The sequence below is a fragment of the Elephantulus edwardii genome, unplaced genomic scaffold (genome assembly GCF_000299155.1).
Source record: "Elephantulus edwardii isolate Elephantulus edwardi_28Jun2011 unplaced genomic scaffold, EleEdw1.0 scaffold00042, whole genome shotgun sequence".
Taxonomy (NCBI): domain Eukaryota; kingdom Metazoa; phylum Chordata; class Mammalia; order Macroscelidea; family Macroscelididae; genus Elephantulus; species Elephantulus edwardii.
In genome coordinates this window covers 5415408-5438060 of record NW_006399792.1, presented here as the reverse complement: position 1 = coordinate 5438060, position 22653 = coordinate 5415408, and the positions used below count along the sequence as shown (strand labels likewise).

The window sequence follows — 22653 nt, the reverse complement described above, 5'->3', positions numbered from 1 at the left end:
TTCACTGGACTTCCTTGTAAGCGTATGGATATAATCCTGTCACTCACGATGTTGTACTTCAAGCTGGATCTAGAAATTACTTTTTTTACTATGAAGGTAACCCCATTTTTCCTTGTCTTTTCATTTCGAGAGTAATATATCATATGGTCATCTAACTCAAAATGCCCCATGCCAGTCCATCTCATTTCTGCAATGCCTAATATGTCAATATTTATGCGTTCCATTTCTTTCTTAACAATTTCTAATTTTCCTACATTCATGGTTCTCACATTCCATGTTCCAATCACTAGGGTGTGCTTACAACTGTTTCTCCTCCTGTACTAGTTTTAAAAATAATACATTGTTTGCATAAAGCAACAAGACAAAAACTTTAGTATGAAATCACCTCACCTGCAGGAGATATCTCCTTTTGTGAACTTCCTTGATATCTTCATATGCAAAAATGCTACAGGTTCTCTTGAGTTGACTGGGGCCTTGCCTGGCTCCTCGAGGGATAATTGGCTCATGCATACTACATGCAGCCAAGAGAGAAAGGAGAAAAACACAAACACAGCCAATAAATTCACTGCCCAACAAAGGATGTGTTATTTCTAACAATGGAATAAAGAGTGAGGGAATAATAGATGAGAATATGAAGTTTTAAAAAGGCCAAAACCACCATTAAAATAATCATTTGCTAGCTATGTGGAGAAGGCAGGATCTATTAGTGAACACAATTTTAAAACTCTCAATGTTATGGTGAGAGCTAATTTATCCACGTGGTACTTTTAGGGTCCTCATTACTTTATCTGAACCAGAAGAAAACAAACATTTTTAGCAAAAGAATAAATTTTAATATGGAATATTAACATGTTAATTTTTATACCAACAGTTATAAAATAGAATTTTCAGTATTTCTGAAGGGAGGAAGGGTCCCTTGAAAGGAGGCATTACTGTGGGGTTGATTGTTGCCTAAGCAATTAACAGGTACAGATAACTACATAGGACAGAATTTGAAATCTCTCCCAGAATGAACTAGAGGGACCATACCAACTTTCAACGATGCTAGGTGGTCAAAATGTTAGCGAGAGAGGCCTACTGACTTTCTAAATTTCAAGGTTCTTGTCATCCTTCTAGGTTTGTTTGTCCTCTGAGTTTTCTATTACCATCAGTATTTCATTAAAGGATTGGATGAAGAAAACAAACATGAATGAAATTTAACCTTTGCTTGTGTTTCAGAAGCAATGCTTCTATGATACTCAGAACAGGGTCCCATGCTTTCATCTGTTACAGTATTGGGAAGTATTCTCTACAACAATACATCTTCAAATGGAGCTCTGGTGGCCTAGTCGCAAAAAAGCTGTGCTGCAATCCAAAAGGTGTGAGGTTCAAATCCATCAGATGCTCTGCTGGAGAAGGAGGGGCAATCTCCTCCAGTGCCACTCAGATCCGACTCGATGGTACACAATAACAACAACAACAAGAATAACAGAAGAGGAAAAAGCTTACAAAACCCCCCAAACAACACATCTTCAGTGTATGTGCTGAAATTTTAAGAACAAATTACATAAGAGTCTGGAATGAGGGTTGCAGAGCGGAGTATACTTGGGCTGGGGGTGGGGACGTGTGGGGGTGGGGGAGGGGATTGTGTACCAATGAAGAAGTTTGTCTTTTGCTTTTCAAGGAGAGGAGCGAACTGAGAGTGGGATGGGTGGGGAGAAAAGTGCAACAATGAATGAATGGAATTCCAAAATCTCTGTAGATGTTCACTGAAATGAATAATAATAACAAATTTAAAAAAAATTTTTAAAAGAACAAATTACAAAGTCTGAATAAATTAAGAGACTGCTATTTTACTAAGTTGCAATCTAATACTACGAATGCACACAAGCACAAAAGTATATTTTAGTTTTTAAACTGATACACAAGGCAAAGACTTTTCTTTAATAGCTAGAAATAAATGATTATTACTTTTAAAAATATGTAATGTCAGAAGTACACAAGATAATAATACTACAAAAACATTTTTGGATTAAAAGAACTCTTTAAATATAATTTCTCTTTCCTAAACACAGACGTACTTTCTTTCTCTTCACTCATTTACTTACTTTGGAGGTAAGGTTTCAATATCTCTTATTTCCCTGGTTGCTGTCATTGTAAATCCATCAATCACATAAAAATGCTCTTTTCCAAAAAGCAGCAGCCCCTCACTGGTATCGAGGCCTTGGACTCGAGCACAGCGGTACATGTGTTGGATCTATAAAGGAAGTGATGGACATCCACTTAATAACAGCCTTTAAAAAAATCCACTTAATCTACTTTATGTAACAGAAGCAGAATTTTTTTTTTAAACATGTTTTTAATGGGCAAAGAATTTTACCATGGAATTACTCTATTGTGACAACCCCTCAGCTAAGAACGTTAAACCTGAGTTTAAGCAGATTAAAAGGAATCAGCTATTACTTCAACCATGATTTGCAGTGGACTTGAGCAAATCCACCCATCCAGTCTATGCATCTACCCAGTTTGTCCATCCAGCTCAGCAAATATTAAGAGTGCTTACCAAGATGGGTTCAATAATGTATACTGCACTGAAACAAAGGAGGGAGAGAACCGTTTAAAAGAGAGATATAACTGGGTATTTCTGTCATCACAGGAGACTAGAGCGAGGGCTACATGGTGGAGGGGACCTGGGGGAGGGTTTGTAAAACAATGAAAGAATCTTTTCTTTTACTTTTCCATAATTTTTGGACTCATGTACTTATAACTTGTTAGTCAAATTTGTGTCTTCTAGGTTGCAACACCCCCATGATACATCTTCAAGGATATGAACATGTACGGCCAAGCACAATCAATAAGAGTGCATCTAAATTCCAAAATCAATCTCCATAATAGTCTATGTGTTTCCTACTGCCAAAGGGGCCCTTTAGAGTAGTGAGAGAAGATCTTCACCCTGAAACCCACAGCGTCCCTTTTCAGCAGGAAGTAGCTAAGAGAATACGCCATCCCCTTTTCCTTATGACTCAGGGTGAAGTCTCTCTCAGGGAGGAGTGATAGGGAATGGCAAAGGACACACTGACAAAGAAGATTAATCAGAACTGGCTTTGACAAGCACTGTGGCATTTGGACAAGAACAAACTGGGAGGAGGGTAGAGAGAATAGTGCAACAATGAATGAGTGGAAGCCCAAAATCTCTGTAAATGTTTATGAAAATTAATAAAATATAATTGAAAAAAAAAGAAAAAAAAAAAGAGTGCTTACCAAAAACTAGATGCAAGTGTGCTATGTTGCATTATGGTCTTTGCAATCATAAGGAAAGATAGGGAAAAAGAAGTCTGGCAGGAAAGGAAGCTGAGGGATACATATAAAAAAATTGCAACAGGATTATGCCTCTTTGAGGCAAGATGACAGAGTGAGACAGGCCTGCAGAGCCTGGCTGCCCAGAATGGATTGTCAGTTCTATGTATGATCTATCAAGTTACTTAACTTCTCTGGGCCTCAAGGTTTTTATTTGTAAATTTCAACAATAACTCACTGGGTTATGAAAGTTGAAACAGTATGAGTTAGAAATTAGGAGTTTTCTCTTGTCAACTCATACATCTCTCTTTTTTAAACCATCTCCTGGAACTATGACTATGAAATCTGTCCCTATTTGCTCCCCACCTGGATTCTGCCTGCCTGGCAGACTGTCAGCCATTGTCAAAAGACAACCTTGGCAGAAACTGTATTTTCCTCTTAGAAGGAAGGAGCTGTTTAATCTCTCAATGTAAGTATTGTTTTCTTTCTAGAGTGAAGTCTCTAATTCTCAGCAAAAACCTTTCTTGCTTAAACTCAGTTCAACATGAGTCAAAGAAAAAAAAATCAACAACTAAATCAAAGTCAAACAAATGTCAAATAAATGTCAAGTCCATTTCCTGCACTGTTAAAGCTCAAGGTAGACAGAGAAAAAACTGCCCTTGAGAAATGAAAAGTTGTAAAACTGGAAGCACTTGAAAACATTTTCTAAAATACACCAAAGAAAGTGAATCTTAATGGCCATATCTGAACCATTTCAGTAAAAGGGCAGCATGATTCAGGGGAAATCCTGATGCACTTTAAAAAGAACTTGATTACAAGGTAATATATACTTAACAAAAAACCATTTATTTTATAAATGCATAGCTTAAAGGACTCTGAAATGGTAAAAATACTCATTGTGTGACTAATATTCAGATCATGAAATAGAACCTCTGAATTGAAATATATTACCTTACAGAGATAGTGAAAATAATACATGGATAGCAGGATGGGATATTTACTGTGTGACCACACAATTATCATTACCAACAGATTATATATATTTTTTTTCTAAAAAAGGTGGCTATTCATGATAACCTTACTGAATGAAAAACACAGAAATTAACTATGTGAAAAGAGACAAAGGAAAAGTTTAACATCATTACTGAGAACAAGGCCAAGGGCCAACTATGAAGCACACCACAAATTAACAGAATAGTTGGAGTTGAAGCTATTGAAAATTAAAATAAGTCCACAGAAGACGAAATCTGATGTTGAGTTTATCGCATCTGAATTTAGAGACCATTTTAAGAATAGATTAGATGCACCAAATACGAATGAAGAAGGTCTCACCTTACGCTCCTTCTTTCTTGAAGCCTAACATAATTTGTTATTAATCAAATAGTTGAATGCATTTGCCTAGTTAAAACACAAGTAAACATTTCTGATATTCTCTGCATTCAGGAAAGACCCATCTGGCACAGCCTTTTCTGATTCCAGCTTGAATTTTTGGCAGTTCTATGTTGATTCTTTTACCAACATTTTTATTCTGGTCACTTGCTATTACCAGTACTTCTTAATTACTTGAATGAGTTCAGACTATCAAAATGGGTAGAAATTTTGACTCTATCTCATCACAAAGTATAAAACATATACAATAAGGAAACCAATGCATCTGTCTAAATCACACTTCTGAACAAGGTTGTTAGGCCATGACATTACATTCCTCCCCGTTAGGTCATTAAAAGATCATTTCTAACAAAATCTAACATGTTATTGTTGTTTAGATGTCGTCCAGTCGAATATGACTCATAGTGACCTTATGAACAAAAGATCTGAACCCTGTTCTATCCTGCTCCATCCTCGCACTTCCTGACACACAAAAGCCCACTGCAGCAGTCATTGTGTCAATCCACCTGGCTGAGGGACTTCTTCACCTTCACAGCTCCTCCACTCTTCATGTCCCTTTCCAAGGAATAGCCCCTCCTAGCAGCATGCCCAAAGTATGTGAGGCAAAGCCTCATCATTCCTGCCTCCAAAAAGCATTCTGGCTGTCCCCTCTCCAAAACATATCTGTTTGTTCTTTTGGCTATCCATGGAATGTTCAGTATTTTTCTCCAACACCACAGTTCAAAGGAGTTAATTCTTCTAAAATGTCAGCATTGCTATTAATCTGTTGTTGTGGTGTATCACTGAGTCAGAACAGAGCCATGGTTGACCCTCCAGTGGGTTTTCTTTTTTTTTAAGTTTATTTTTTCCTTTTTTTTTTGTTGTTATTTTTTTTTTTATTTCGTCTTTGTCTTTTTCTTCCAGTGGGTTTTCAGAGGCAGTAGATCATAATGGAGTTGACTGCTCATGTTTTTCTCAGAGAGCAGCTGGTGTATTTGAGTTGGCTGTGCAAAAGATTTCTCTAACACATATTTTTATTAAACAGGTATAAAGAATACAAAACACATATTTTTAAGGAACACATTTTTATAAATTCACATATAACTCTACTCAAAAGTCATTACATGCTTTAATGTCAAGAATATGAATATAAAAGTTGTACACACGTAATTGGTATCATTCATGCAACCTATCAGTGATTGTCTATGAAGCCAGGTTATTTTGTAAACATTCTGTGAAATCCCAGAAGTGTAAAATGTGTTAAATCGAATGTGAAATAAATATTTCCACCCCAATAAATGAAACCTGTAAACTTACAAAAAAAAAGTTGTAAAATTCTGCTTCCTATGTAGTAGTCACTTTTCATGTGAACAGATGAGATAAAAATGTGATTATTATGATTTACATTTAAATTAATTAAAAGCAAATATAATCCTTGAAGAAGAATAAATTGTTTGAAGTCCAATAACCAAATATTCATTGACAGTCACTTAAGTATTTTTGGGTTGTTATGAAATTATGAAATAGAGATATGGAATAAAATAAGGACTTATAGGACACATTGGAAGCTATTAGATTTATGATTAGTTTAGTATAGAAAAGGATACTGATGAAAATTCATGAAGGAAGCAGCACATAGAGTAGAGTCAAGGTAGATTCCAAATATGAAGATCCTAATTGAACCAGTGATATAATGGATTATGAGCCTTTTGCAATTATGATATTAATTCCATTTCATGAAATGTAAAGTTCTGTAAAGTCTTAAAAAATCAGTTGTTTTAATAATAAATATCATTCTTACAAATGTAAAAAAAAAAAAAAAGAAAGAAAGAAATAGAACTTTGTCAAGAATCCAGAAGCCTTCCCTTTAGATCTCATGTTCTGGGATAGTTACAGATATTTCATTTTTAGAATATCATTATGACCAAGCAGGCCATACTGATTAATAGAGCTGTATATACTATCTAGACTTTAATTTCTGGTTAGTATATTTTAATCACTAAGATCTTAAACTTTTTACAAAGATGTAGTATTATAGGCAAAAAAAGAACATCCTTTAAAAATGTGACAGTTTATGCATTCATTCTTTTATTTATTCAACCAGTCCTTTCATCATTCAAAGACTGACTGTGTAGCTGTTAGGTGACAACAGTATAAGGTATTCGGTTTGGATAGGAATAAGAAGCAGTACCTCATTATTTATGGGCAGATATATTAAGACATATGATCTGATAAAATGATATAAACAGGAATAATATAAGCATAGCAGAGAGAGATCTAACCAAGCCTGAGATGACAACGTACTGCAGGGAAACTTCCATGTCTTAAAGACATCTAGGTTTATTTCAAATGAGAGTTGCTAGGAAAGAATAACCTACTTAGGTGAAGCAGAAGAGTAGAAGATGCAGAAAGTGTGAGAGAGAGCACACCAAAGAACTACCTTGGCAAATGTAAGCCATAGGATGCTGCAGGAGCTCTGGTGACAAGGCTGTGAGCCTGGAGACACCAGCGTGGTCGGGACGCTGTGGGAGCAAAATGAAATCAAGGCAAGTGTGAGAGCCTGTGTCAGACACAAGCCTTGAGGGGACAGTATAGATTTTGTTGAAGCTGCTTATAGGTGGCTATTGGAAGTAGTGAGTAGAAAGATGGCTTAATACTACATTTTATTAGAGGCTAAAACAATTTATCTGCAACCACCAGATCTGATCAATTTGTCTTGCAATTTGGCAGACATCACTTCAACAGAATCCTTTTTTAAACACAGTACCTTTTCTCCTTCCTCCAACAAGCGCAGGAGAGTTGCATTGTCTGTCTTCTCCTCTTCTTCTATGGAGGCTCCCTCAGCAATCTGGTCCTGGAGCTGCTCCTGGTTCTCCTCATCTCCTCCATCAGGGGCAGAGCGAGAGCGCTTCAGAGGAGGCTTGACGAGACCTATGGTAAAATAATGGAGATGGCTCCGTGACTTAGTGAATGCCATTTGGTGAAGCAGTTTCAGGTCAGAATCCTATATCCAGAAAAGCGTTATTAGAGGAAGAAACGAGATAATTCATGTAAAGTGCTTTGCTTCGTGAATAATATAGAATACGTTCTTGAAAAGTATCAGATGAAAAAAAAGTAAAGCACCAGACGATGATGACAAAAACAGAGCTTGGCATAATTAATGGAAAGCATGAATGGGACCATGGATAGCTATTACTGAGGAGGACCATGAGTGGATAAGTGGTCAATTACTTGTAGAAATTAAAAAGTAAAGAGGAAGTTATAAAAAAGTTATAAAGAGAACAGACCTACTTGGAGGGCATTCTGAAGCCATCAAAAGGCTTATTTCACAAGTAGCTATATGGTCCTTACATGAATGAAATGTGGTCAAACTGTCAGGTCATAATTAACAAGAATAGAATTATCTATAATATAGGACAAATAATTTGATTTTCAGATTAATAAAATGTCAACATTTTGATAACTTTACTGATAATTATAGGAGATGAAATGATCAAGTGATAACATCAAGCGAGACACCAAAGTATAGGATGCATTCAAAATATACTCTAAATTCCACAATTCATTAAATTACCATTCATTAGTTGTATCATGAGAGACCTCTCCAAATTACTGAGGAGCAATGATGTAATCTTGAAGACCAAGGTGCACCTGACTTAAGCCATGGTCTTTTCAATCACTTGGTATGCATCTGAGAGCTGGGCAATGAAGTACGACAGAACTGATGCCTTTGCACTGTGGTGCTGGAGAAGAGGACTAACAAAAAAGAACAACCAGATACGTCTTGGAAAAGGGGCAGTTAGTGCTTTTTAGAGCAAGGGTGATGGAATTTTGGTCATTTTGCTAGGAGAGACAATTCCTTAGAAATGGTATCATGCTTAGAAAGGTGGAAGGTCAGTGAAAGAGAGAAAGACCTTCAATGATATTGACTGACACAGGACTATAGCAATGGGCTCAAGTGTGTCAGATATGATGATGATGATGACACAGGATAGGACGGTGTTCAGATTTCTTGTTCATAAGGTCATTATGACCCGTATAACAATAAGAAGAAGTTGTACCATCAGCAATGCAAATCTGCTGTCAATTATCTATCAGTGCTTTACAAGAGTGAGGATCTCACTTTAAAGATTAAGTTGTGCTTGGCCAAAGCCTTTTTTTTTTTTTTTCAGTTCCTTCACATGTAAGTCCAAGTTATGCAAAGAATAAGGAAAACTGAAGAGTTTAGGCTCTTGAATTGTGGTGCTAGCAATGTGTAATGAATATACTATGGACTGCCAAAAGAACAAATGAGTCTGTCAGGGAAGAAGGGTGGTTAAGGTACTCCTTCCGGGCAAGGACGTTGAGACTTTATCTCCTATATTTTGGGCATGTTTTCAGGAGGGTCGAGTCCTTGGAAAAGGACATCATTCTTGGAAAAGTCAGAAAAAGAGGGGAGGACCCTCAACAAGGCCATGCCATACAGTGTCTGCAACAAGCGCTTCAACACAGCAGTGACTACAAGGATGGTACAGGGTTGGGGAGGGCTTTGTTCTGGAACCAGAGTCACTATCAATCAGTCACTGGAAGGTACCCAACAGTAACAGCAATAGCAGGATGGGCACTAATATCTGTGGTGTATTTCTGAGGTTTGTTTTAGGCTCAACTAGAAAATGAATTCCTGAGAAATTAAGGACCAATTATCTAAATTTATGTCAAGTGACTACCTTGTAGAATTCATCAATGTAGGCTTATATTCAGTAACTACAACTTTGAATATATCTCAGTAGTTTGACTCATGCAACATTTAAAAATGAAGGTTCAAACTGTGTTAAACTACTGAAATTTTCAAGAATTTTCTGAAAATCTATAGCCAGTATGCATGATTTTTTCTGTCCCAGCCATAAGAGAAAGAATAGGTAGATTATAAAAAGAGGAAACACTGCACACAAATTAGGAGTATAGTTTTGTTGTTGTTGTCGTCAATTATATACTGCTATTTTTAAAAAAATCCATAAAATCAGATCTCTAGTTTCTATTATTTTACAGATACTAACTTGCAAACTACAATTTTATTTATATTGGTAGGTGCTGTTATGCTGAATACAACAACTCACAGTGACCCTATGAACAATTCATCTAAACCATGTCCTATCCTATTCCATCCTCATGGTTTCTGAAACACTCAAGTCCATTGCCTCAGTCATCACATCAACCCACCTGGTTGAGGCAGTCGTTTTGTCATCCCTCCACCTTCCCAAGTATGATGTCCCTCTCCACCTAACCTCTCCGAGCAACATGCCCAAAGTATGTGAGACAAAGTTTCATCATTGTTGCCTCCAAGGAGCACTCTGGCTGCATCTTCTCCAAGACATATGTGTGTGTTCTTTGGGCAGTCCACGGGATCTTCAGCACTCATCTCCAACACTACAGCTCTTTTGTCATCCTTATGCACTCTCCAGCGCTCAGATAAATAGTGACTAGAAAGATCATGGCCTGAATCAGGCACACTTTAGTCCCTCAAACTGACATTCATTACCCCTCAATGATGTGGGGAGGTTCCAGGCTACTAACTTTCCCAGTGCAATATGTTTCCTGATCTCCTGACTGCTGGTACCAAGTGTACTGACTGTGGATCCAACTAAGATGAAGTCATGGACAGTCTCAATCCTTTCCCCATCCAACATGTTGGTTAGTGGTGAGGATTTTTATTTTCTTGACATCGAGTAATTTTATTTATATGACAAAACTTTTGAATCTATATCACATCAGTCATTAAAATGCTTAACTATAGATTCATTCATTAATTCATCAGAATGAATTCTAATTTTGTGCTAATCATGTGCTAAAGACTATAATATAAAAAAAACTGCTGCGGCACTGAGAAAATCTTAAGTTAAATAGCGATCAACTTCAAAGCAGACGAACTTATCACTGCTATTACTAGAACAGAGAGACAAGCAAAATTCAGCTTGTGAACAGAGGAGTTGCAAGAGAATTAGAAAAGACTGGTCTGATATTTCAGCAAAGTTTCCAGATGGGTAGAGAACATGGTTAAGTTGTAGGGAGAAGAAGGAAGCATTTTCAGCTAAGGGTAAACATATGTAAAAAAATACAGAATCAAAATCCATGGCCATTCTCATATAATTAATAATCTCATGTATATTCTACTAAACTCTTAAAGAGATTTGGATTTGGGATAATCCCTGTCAACTTCAAAGGATAAAGGGGATTATTCCAACTCTTGGCTAATATGCACTAATGGCACATTCAGTAGTTAATTTTATGATTCCATTATCACAGTGTTAACGTAAAATAAGCAGGTGCTATGGGAATAATGTCAAATAAATTTTTTAGAAAAATATTAGGCTAATAGATTGCTATGAGTCGCAAACGACAACAACAATAGATACATTACATTCATCCATAGACAATAAAGAAAAGTGAGTCTAATTCTGCTACAGAGATAAATTTTTAAGAAGGGTGAGATGGTATAAAATGTATGACTACTTTTAAGCTTGGCCCAACACCATGCTTGGAAAGGTGGAGGGTTGGCAAGAGAGGAAGATCGTCAATCAGATGGACTGACACAATGACGGCAGCTACAGGCTCCAGTGCTACAGATGTTGAGGATGGCACAGGACAGGCCAGAGTTAGATCTGCTGTTTAATGGGTTGCTATGAATCATACTTGATAGTACCTACTAACAACGTTTTCACATAAAAAATAAAGTACGCCCCAGAATGTTCACCCAAATGGAGGAGGAAGGCTGACCTTTGACTTTGGCAATTGTGTCTTCACCATGCTCTGGCTCCTGCTGGGCGGCTTCCCCTTCTGAACTCTCTACAATGGTGTCCTGGACAATGGCGGGATTGCCAGATGCTAGTCGCATGTAGTATTCTTTACTGTCATAACTTACAGCTCTTCTGTATCGAGCAGGTTTCTAAGAACAAAAGAAAAGGGCTTAGAAAATGATCTCCAAAGAAGAAAAGTTTTCTGATGAAAGATATAGCATCAAATAATTCTTTATGTGTTACTTTTTAAAGGGGACTTTTTACAGACTGTATATATGGACAGTAAATTCACAGACTTTTGGCTGATGCATGTTGTGTCTTAAATTCCACTTTTTAGAAGACACACACAAAACAAAAATATTAGCAGTTTTCTTCTTCCAAATGAGAAGTGAATAATTCCTGGTCCAAACCCAGCTTTTACACTAGTACAGTCCACTCACACTGCATGTCAGAAACCCTCCCATGTGGTAAAGAGAAGGCCCACTGCTGGAGAGACTGGAGCATAAAACACATGTATGTCTAGTCTGAGGAGAGTTTCAAGAGAAGCTGGTCAGGTTTAAAGGTGTATCCAGTCAGAGGAACAATCTGTATGAATGGATGCTTCAGATCTTGGAAGTAGTATCTCCGAAGTGTTCTCATTCCCTTTTCCCAGGTTTGCTGGAACTCTGGAAATGACCCAATCCTTCTCGGATCCTTCTGAAAGGTCGGATCCAAACTGGAGTTCACAAGTTTCAGCCCAGATGTCTGTTACTACAGCTGGTACCTCGGGCTAAAGAATTCTCATGAAGAATTTATGCACAAGAATATGATCAATAAACTTGATCAAAGATTATGATCAATAAGCAAGCAAAATGAATATGATAAGCATACACATATAAATCCATTTTGAAAAAAATTCATTATCTAGAAATGTCACAGAAAATATTTTTGTTACATGACTCAAGAATATATCAAGTACTAAATAACCTAAGGATTTTCCCCCTTTTTAATACATTCAATGAGAAATTAAGGTTGAAAATATTCTATAACATTTAAAACCATTGAGGGAATAATCTAGTCAGCTTCCTCAATCAGAATTACATTCAGATTTTGAGTTAACAAAAATGAAAACAATGAAATTTGAAATATGTCTTAAAAATATTCCTTTCTAAACATTATTTTCTCTGTCCTATTGGGATAGTTAATTTTATTCTTCACCTTGGCTAGGCTTTGGTCAAACACTAGTCTAGAATATTTACACATAAACAAATCACATGGATATAAGAAACCAGTTTTGCTTCTATAATGTGCGTGGGTTTCCTGCATTCAGTAGCAGGGTTAAGAGCAAAAGCGGAGCTTTTTCTAGGGAATATTATGCTTCCAGACTATTAACTGAGACCTTGTCAGAATTTCTTTTCTACTCCTATGTATCACCTATTTATTAATTTCAGAACACAAGATTTCCTAATTTCCAGTCTGTTTCCTGACCTATGTCAACATGATGAAGACGTTAAAAGACAGGACAGGGTTCAGATCTTTGTTCACAAGGTCACTATCAGTTGTGCTCAACTTGACAGCAACCGGCAACAACAGTCCTAACAATTGTGTGAGGCTTATTCTCAAAACCAATCCCTCTTTTAATTTCTGGCTGTCTAAGCCAACTTGCAGGCTGTTCACATTTGCCAGCGGCTCTGTGGGAGAAAGACCATCTTCTCCCATGCAATTTACAGTCTTTGAAAACTTGGTTTTAATTTGACAGGCATAGAGTTTTTAAACTGATACATATATTTTTATTTTAATGAATTCTAACTAAAGCAGAAAGCAACTTTCCAGAATGGAATATTTAGACATTTAGGCTGAAATGTTGAAACAAGTTTTGAATTGAAACAAAAAAGAGCCAAAATGAAATCATATGACCCTTTTTAGCTCCACATACAGAGCCAAAGAATGAAGATAGCTGTCAGCTACCAGAGGACTGACACACAGCAAAGGGAAACTTAAAACTGTTAGATGAAAGTATTAAAACAATTTTTAAAAAGTATCTCTACTATGCAAGAGAAAATCTAATGGGCGAACTAATAAGAGCATTACATTTAAAAAAGTTATTAACTTTGTATCATAACAATTCCTAGAAGTGTGTTAATTTTAATTATTAATTCAACCTTATTTATTTTTAAAAAGATGAAAGCATAGTTAGTGATGGGCAAGACAATGGATTAATAGATGTGAGGCTGCGTCTGCTTGCTTCCTGACTTCATAGACATATTTAAACTTCAAGTACAAGCATTTTCCTCTCAGTAACTCTGGGTACATTTTTGGTTCTTAAGAACTATGTATACAGAATCAAATCTTTAATATGAAAATATTTTTAAAAACTAAAGAATCTTTCTGGACACTGAAAAAAGTTATATACTTTATATTAATGGAAACAAAAAAAGTGATCATACTGCCAACTCAATGAAGTTTCTGTTCTTCCTGAAAGAAAAATAATTTTCAGAGGACTTGTTTTCTTTTGCAAAAATGCACTCTCTTCAGATTCTCAAGGAATGACATGAATAACTGAGGGGGAGAAAGAGGTGACCTTGTCAGACTGCCCATTACTAACATGCCTCTGAATTTGTTAGTTTATGTGTGAAACGATAGACATTTTATAGTGAGAGCAGCAAAAACTCAGCCTGTTAGTGAGTAGCATAGAGCCCCAAGAAAGAGTTCATTAGAAGGAAGCTAAGAAACAGGGAAGAGGTACACCTCTCAGCATGAATGAAACCACCGTTTAAATCCCAAGGACTGGACAGAAAGAGCAGACTGAAGCCAATCTTTTTAGTCAGTCTAGTCTACCATGCACTAGAGAAACTGCAAGTATTTTGCATTCTCTTTTGGGAATATGTATTTTACCTTTTGAGGACTGCTATCATCGGGTGGCTCAGGCTGTTTACTTGGGACCTCAGACTGAAAACAGGGTATTAAGTGTAGACACATCAGCAAAACAAAACCAAAAAACAACTTAAAGAAGAATACAACAGTAAAAACTTTTCTTGAGAATGGACAATATATTCACTCAAAGAAAACAGACATATCCTAACTGCATGAAATAATAACTTTTCATCTTGCAATTATTATTATTTTTTAAACTATTTTATTATTTTGTGTGTGTGTGTGTACCGTCAAATCAGATCTGACTGGTACAGGAGGAGGACATTGCCCCTCCTTCTCCAGCAGAGCATCTGGTAGATTCGAACTGCGCACCTCTGGGATTGCAGTGCAGCTTTTTTGCCACTAGGCCACCAGAGCTCCCTTTGCAATTATTTTTTCAGTTACCTAATTTTAAACCTTAAATATCCTAACATTCTCAGACCTACTTAACAAGACAAATCCATAAAAATAACACAGACACCACCTCCTATATAAGCCACTACTGTCACAGATGATTTTTAGGCAACTCTTGATAAGACTTTTGTAAGCAAAATATCTGAATTTTGGGTAACAGAACTTAATGTGGTAGTATCCCCCAGCTATTTTGTTTTGTGGTGTACTTACTGGTTTGAAGTATTACCTACGATATCCTAGTCTAGATCACAAAAAAACCTCTCCAAAAGTTCCAGACCTATTTCCCTTATCACTTTTCACAGTTAAAAATCCCAGGAAAGATGAAAGCAGATGGCAGACTGCAAGATCAGCTTCTAAACCAAAACTCTGTAGAGTATTTTTTTGAAGAAAGTGGCCCTGGTGACACAATATTAAATATTAAAATGGCCGTGGTGGCACAATATTAAAGTATCCAGCTGTTAACTGAAAGGCCAGTATTTTGGATCCAACAGTTGCTCTGCAGAAGACAAATGAGGAGGCTGTCTGCTTCTGTAAAGACTTAAAAGTTTTGGAAATCCTCTGAGTCAATTTTATCTTACAGGGTCATTATAAGTTAGATTTTACTTGATAGCAATGGGGGTTGGTTTTTGTTTTGGGTTTTTTAAAAAAAAAATATATATATATATATTCCTTTTTAAAGAACTGAGCTGTCATTTAGGGATGCTCTAGTGGCATGATTCATGGGGAGCTGAAATTCTAACCCAAAGACTGAGTTTCCAGTGGTTCAATTCCACCAGCGACTCCTCAGAAGATGGGCAGCCTGCTCTCATGGACATTTACAGCCTTGGAAACCTGATGACAGCTGCTGTGAACTGAAGCCGATGAGCTGGGAGAGTAAGACTGAGTGTGAAGCAGTTACTCGATAATGACTAGTGTGAAGCAGTTACTTGATTATGACTAGTGTGAAGCAGTTACTCGATACTGACTAGAAACAAATTTGTAATCAACTTGACTTTTACAGAAAACATTATGGATTTACAAGAAGGCAAATTTTACTGAGTTTAGTACTGGTCCATGTAAACATACAAATAGCTTATATTGTTGCTGTTATGTGCCAATGAGCCATCTTTTACTCCTAAGGACCCTATGTACAAGAGCCCTAAACCCTGCTCTATCCTGTGACAATCTTATTGTCTCTAACATACCCACCCCAATTACCCCAGTCCCTGTATCAATCCATCTCACAGAGGGTCTTCCTCTCCTGTGCTGGCCCTCTACTCTCCCAAGCATGATGTCCCTCTCCAAGGACTGGTCCCTCCTTGTAACATGTCCAAAGTATGTCAGACGGAGCTTCAGAATCCTTGTCTCCAAGGAGTAGCCTAGTTTCAGATAAAATAGACCCAAGAACTATTACCAATTTTCCTGCCAATTCAGTTCCTATGTGGAGATGCACGACTACAGTAAACACAGGCAGGCAAATTGATCTCACAAATGTTAGCTGCTTTAACCAAAACAAGAGACTACTGGCTTAAAAACTGGAAATATCTCACAAGGATTAGTGAACTTTTTTTGTTAAAAGTCAATGTTTTAAAAGTAAAAGTGTATCTTAGGTATAAGGCCTCTTTTAGGATTGATGGAAATGTTCTGAAGTTAGGTGGTAATGATTGTGAAACTAAATTTACTAAACTACTGAATGATGTAACGAGGTTAATTTTGTGGAATGTGGCAGTAAATGGAGGAATTTATTATTTTAAAACATACACATTATATCAAACTTTTAAAAAACAAAAACTGAACTCACTGTTGTCAAGATGGAACCAATTTGTAGTTGACCTTCTAGCAGGTTTTTATTAAATGATTTAGTTTGTTTATTTTTCATTTCAATGAACATCTACAGAGATTCTGGAATTCCATTCATTCATTGTTGCACCCTTCTCCCCACCCCCGTTTGCTCCTCTCCTTGAAAAGCAAAAGCAGGTTTTTAGAAGCCATAAACAACACAAGAGGAAATGGTTCATCTTTCTATTGTGGGCAAATGGTGGATCTGAACTACCTTGTGTTCAACTGTCAGTACAAACTAGCTCACCAGAACTCATTTTACATCAACTACTCTTAAACCGTGCACTATTCAATGTTCTTTATTTTGATAGGGTTTAATTTATGCAACTATACACATTTATGAAAACTCTGTGTGGTACACTTTAGATCTGTGTTATTTCAATATATTTAAATTTTGTTTCAACTGAAAAAAATTAATACTGAACACTAATTAATGCTATGCATGTGATGTGTTTACTGGTGATGGGTACAGATTTCTGTAACTCAGGTTAAAATTAATAGAAAAATAACAGATTACTGGATAGACACATGATAAATCTGTATGACAAAACAGACCAATTCCATTATCAAACTCAATGTTGATGTTCAGTATATTCCATCCACTACATGTCTCTCTAACCAGAATGGGGGTAGAGTCTTCCATGAACACTTTTATACTTTCTCTAAACACTATTAATTTAAAATCATTGATACTAGTGATTAAATAAAACGAAAAACCAAAGAATATGGATATAAGACATAATTTACTTATTGATCCACTGAGTGACTGGGCTTCTGATATCATTAACAAGGAAAGCATTCAACAGCAAATGTACATGTTACACAGTTATAGTGTTAGCATAGTTTCTATTCTTTTTAAAAAATCATCACTTATTCTAACATAGATATTTGCAGAGTCCTGATAGCACAGTGGGCTAAAAGCATTAGCCTGCTAACTGAAAAGGCAGTAGTTTGAACCCACCAGTTGCTGATATGAGGCAGTTTGCTTCTGGAAAGATTTATAGTTTTGAAACTCTAAGATAGTTTTACTCTGTCCTATAGAGCCATGATGGGTTAGAATCAAGCAGATGGCACAAAGTATAGTATCTTGTTGTTGTGTGTCATTGAGTTGGAAATGACCCACAGCTAATTTTAAAGGGGTGGTCAGAGGCTGTTAACCATATGGGAAGAGACGTCTCATCCTTCTCCTGTGGATTTGAACTGCAAGCCATTGGGATGGCAGTGCAGTTTCTTGCCACTAGGCCACCAGAGCTCCCTATAATACTACTGTTGTATACTGCAGAGTCAGAATTGACTCATAGTGACTGTCTGGAAGGTTTACAGAGTCAGTAAATCACACAGGAATTGACTGCCCATTTTTCTCCCATGGAGCAGATGGTGGATTTGAACTGTGTACCTTTGTGTTGGCAGCTCAACTCCTTACCACTAAACCACTAGAGACATCTATTGAGCTTTATATTATACTATAGTGTTAGTGTAGCTCATATGTTGTTGTGTACCACTGTGTTGGAAATGACCCATAGCTGATCTTCCAGTGGGTTTCCAGAGACAGTTAATCACATGGGAAGGGAATGTATATATCATGTTGTTGTTATGTGCTGTCGGTTGCCTGTGACTCATAGTGACCCTATGTACAACAGCTCCAAAGCCTGCCCTGTCCTGAGCCAATCTCTGACACACCTACCTTCACTGCCCCAGTTATGGTGTCAATTCATATCATCTGGGGTCTTCCTCTCCTGTGCTGTCCCTCCACCCTTCCAAGCATGATGTCGTTCTCTATATAGACATCTAACTTTTGCAAAGTAAGGATTTCTAGAAAATAATTCAATAGACTCTTCAATGTTTTATAATTCTGGAAATAAAAACTCCCAAACGAACTGCTTAGCTTCTAAAGTTTTGTAACGTAAGTGAATTATGGTGGCATAGTAGGGAGTTGTACTGCTAACTTGAAAACCTTGTCCCTGTGGCGCCTCAAAGCCAACAGCAGCTCTGGAGGAGAGAGATGGGCAATCTGCTCCTCTGTGATGGACAGCATCAGCAGCCCAGCTGGACGGTCAGCTATGCTTCAGTCCTGACTTGTTAGCAATGAGCGATATATATTAAAAAATACTTAACAGCAGCAATAAGAAATTCTTAGGAGTTATTGATCTTTTTTTGCCTCTGAGAAGCCTAACATTAATAGGTAGCAAGGTAAAGATTTTTATCCCTATGTTCTTTGAAAAGAACAGTAAATATGTTTGAGACTATTTTTCTGTGAAAATAAGGAGATGTCAGAATAAAAAATAAAGTTTTAGTATGTGATTAAAATTTTTAATAAATGGTATAAAATGGGATCTTATTATTGCTCCTGAAAATTCAGGAAGCAGATTTTATACTTGCATCATCTCAATCCTAGGAACATATCTTAAAACCATTCATAACTAATATTAGAACATAAAAAAATAGGAATTACAGTGTAATTTACTGTAGCAATTGTTAGCATTACCTGCCCTCTAAGGAAATGAACAGAAAAAAAGATAAATCACTTTCCACATGTACCTTGTTTGCCCAAGAAATAAGTAACAATTATTATTTTTGCTTCACTATAATGGCCTTGTGGTAAGAAGTTCTGCTGTAATCCCAAAGGCATGAGGTTCGAGTCCGCCAGCTGGTCTGGAGGAAAAGGATGGGCAATCTCCTCCTGTACAGTTAGCTGCTTTTGAAAACCTAATGGAGGGTCAGCTATGGGTCAGTTCTGACTTGAGGGCACACAACAATAATAATTTTAGCTGATAAATTTCAAAGTTTTGAATTCTGTAGACATTGAAATATTAAAAGGTGCTTTACATTCTAAAACAAACGTTCACTCAATGATTTTTAAAAAACTGATGTCTAAAACATACAATAATAAATGTCATTTTTCATACAGCATGACACATGATCATGACTGAAGAAACAGACTTTAATGACTAAAGCAATAATTACCCTATTTATTCCTAAGAAAGCAAAGGTTTTTATCTTTTCTGTAAGAAATTATCACAATATTCTTCCAACATAAACAATTAAACATGAAAATGTTATCTGTAAACAATAAATTCTTAATAAATATGGCAGAAAATTATTTGTCCTTGTTCTAAGTAAAGCTTATTTTACATTATTTTAAAAAAATGCCTCATTGCCATAAAACCAGAACCAGCTCAGCACTGACCCTCCAGTGGGTTTTCAGAAGCTGTAAATCACACAGATGATTGCCCATCTTCCTCCTGAGGGTTGGCTGACAGATTAAAACCACCAGTTTGGTGCCCCCTTTGGGTCAGCAGAGAAACTCCCTAGAGACCACACGATGAAAGCTCCTAACTTTACATAAGAGCCTTTAAAATGAAGCTTTTTCAAGGTTAGCATCTATTTCTCACACTGTAAAATGTATTTTACAAACACATTTTAAGTTATAAATATATGTATGAAAGATAAAGATTTTAGTCATTAGTTTATGAAAGAAGGGCCACAAAAGTATGAGAGCTGAAAGAGAAGGTACTGATCTCTAAATGTGAAGGGCAATATTTAACATAGTTCAAGGCCCAGGTGAATTTACTACGAAGCCAATGAAGAATAAACTTCAAGGGTCTTCGTTTCCCACACATCCTTTCACAATTTTGGAAGAAGGGTTGTACTAATATTGCATTCCTAATTTTGTGATTTTTTTTCCCTTAAAAAGTCTCTCTCAAACTGCAAAAACTTCAGGCTCCATAAATAAAACCTGGCAGCTAGTTCTTTATAATGACTGCATTTTAGACTTAATAAAAGTCTACAGACTGTTAAGCAGGAAACAGTGGATGCAATCCATAGCTTGGGTTTAGATGACAGACTGCTGATAAGGAGTCATTGAATATTATTAAGTATTAGGAGAGCTCTGGTGGTGGCCTAGTGGTTAAGAAGCTGTGCTGCAATCTCAAAGGCATATGGTCTGAATCCTCCAGATGGTTTGAATCCTCAAGATGTTCTGCAGGAGAAAGATGGGCAATCTCCTGCCATGCAATTAACTGCCTCTGAAAACCCGTTGGGAGGGTCAGCTATGGGTCATTTCTGACTCAATGGCAAAGAATAACAATAACAACAGGCACAAAACTAGTAGTTAAGAGACACTATTTAATGTATGTTTTGTGCCTGGAAGAAGTGTACATGGATTGTTGTTGTTACATGCCATTGGGTTTCTTGAAGCTTACAGAGATTCTATAAACAAAAGCTCTGAACTCTGCTCTATCCTGAGCCAATTTTGTTGTCTCTGACTCACCTACCCTCATTACCCATGTTATTGTGTCAATCCATCTCTTCTACGGTCTTCCTTTCTTCTGTGCTGTCCCTTGACCCTTTCAAGCATAATATTTCCTCTCCAAAGAATGGTTCCATGACCAAAGTATGTGAGGTGGAGCTTGGTTTCCTTTTCTCCAGGACAAATCTATTATTTCTTGTAGTAGTTGATGGTATGTTCAATACTCTTCCCCAGCAGAGTTTTACAACCCAAAAGCATAAATTCTTCTTTCATCCTTGGTCACACTGTCCTTCTCTCTGATGCATAGTAAGTAACTGTGAAGACCACAGCCTGGATCAAGTGCACCTTAGTTTCTAGACTGACATCCTTGCTCTTCAGCACTCTGAAGCAGATGCAATTAGTCTTTTGATTTCCTGACTGCTGGTGCCAAGAAAGTTGATTGTGGAACCAAGCAAGCTGTAACTGTTAACAATCTCAATCTCTTCTCCGTCTATCATGATGCTGCCAATTGGCCGAGTGGTGAGAATCTTCGTTTTCTTGATGTTGAGCTTCAGTCCGTATTGTAAACTACAGTTCTTGACCCTTAGCAGAAGAGGCTTTAGGCCCTTCTCAGTTTCAGCATGTAAGGTATATGGATAATGTCATGAAATAAAACATCTGAATTTTTTTTAATTGAAGGTATTCAAGCATTGTGAGACTATCAACATATACTCCATAGTAACTGTGACTCACAATAGGTTGCTTAATTTTTCCAACTTTCATTTCTTGTACAAGAGTAACAAAAAAATCAAACAAAAAACAAGAACTAAAAATCAAACAAACAAAAACCAAGAGTAACTAAAAATGAAACAAAACATCTGTGTAGAAATGTTACAAGAGTATCTAGCTTGTGCTTTATAAATATTAACATTTCTGATTTTATGATAGAAGTCACTGAGTTAACAGTACTCTAATTTACCATTTTATTTTTCTCTGTCAACATAGAATGGGTAGCTCATAAAATTCAAGACCAAATTTTCTGGTGTTTCATATTTCTAAATTCAACTAGCAAAACCTATATAAAAATTACCTTTTATTTGGACAATGCTCTCATAGCCAATTAACCTTGACTCCTGCATGAACTAAGCGGCAAGAGGTCAGGATTCTGAAACAGGCTCCAGCCCTTTCCTTTTATGTAAGTCTATCTTCAGCATTTCTGGACTGCCTCGAATTTCTCAATATGCAACCCATCTGTCAAGAAGTAAGTTCCATATGGTGCATGCTTATTTATGAGTATGTGTTTAGATTTCAGAAGCTGGTAAACTCCTTGGCTTATATAAAATGCAAATGGTACTAAGGTGAAAAGTATGAATTTGGAATAGGTTACTTGGTTTTTACTCCTTTGAAAAGTCTAAAGACACTTTTTTTTTAAGAAATGAATTTTTTTCAGATATGAATGATTTTGTTGGTTTTTTTTCCATTCATTCATTGTTCCAAAATTTTCACCCTCTTCCTCCTACTCCAAATGACAAAAAAAAAGGAAAGTGGATAAAAAAAAAATATACACACAACGTACCTTCATTTCAATCAAAATAAGGTTGGTTATATATTTAAAATAATATATTTATTTTACACTGTAGGGTTCAATGAAATTAATATTTTGTTCAATAAGAAATAAAGCCCTAAATTATTAATTATTTGCCTGAAGGAAACTATTTGTTGTTGTTGTTATGTGCCATCAAGTTGCTTGTGACTCATAGTGACCCTATGTACAACAGCCGTAAACTCTGCTCTTGTCCTGTGCCAATCTCACTGTCTCGGACACTCCCAGCATGATTACCCCAGTCACCGAATCAATCCACCTCCTAGAGGGCCTTCCCCTTC

At 36.6% G+C, this 22653-nt stretch overlaps 1 protein-coding gene across 1 annotated transcript in view; it reads right to left on the bottom strand.

The window, feature by feature from the left end:
- The window catches only part of WDFY3 (WD repeat and FYVE domain containing 3), a 245607-nt gene that overhangs the window by 51369 nt on the left and 171585 nt on the right, over positions 1 to 22653 (bottom strand). Inside the window, exons 42-46 of the mRNA XM_006885255.1 lie at positions 14292 to 14345; positions 11398 to 11566; positions 7412 to 7575; positions 2088 to 2236; positions 391 to 511 (exon numbers count right to left, since the gene is read on the bottom strand). Of these exons, the coding sequence (XP_006885317.1) occupies positions 391 to 511; positions 2088 to 2236; positions 7412 to 7575; positions 11398 to 11566; positions 14292 to 14345 (657 nt within the window). The remainder of the gene's footprint in view (positions 1 to 390; positions 512 to 2087; positions 2237 to 7411; positions 7576 to 11397; positions 11567 to 14291; positions 14346 to 22653) is intronic.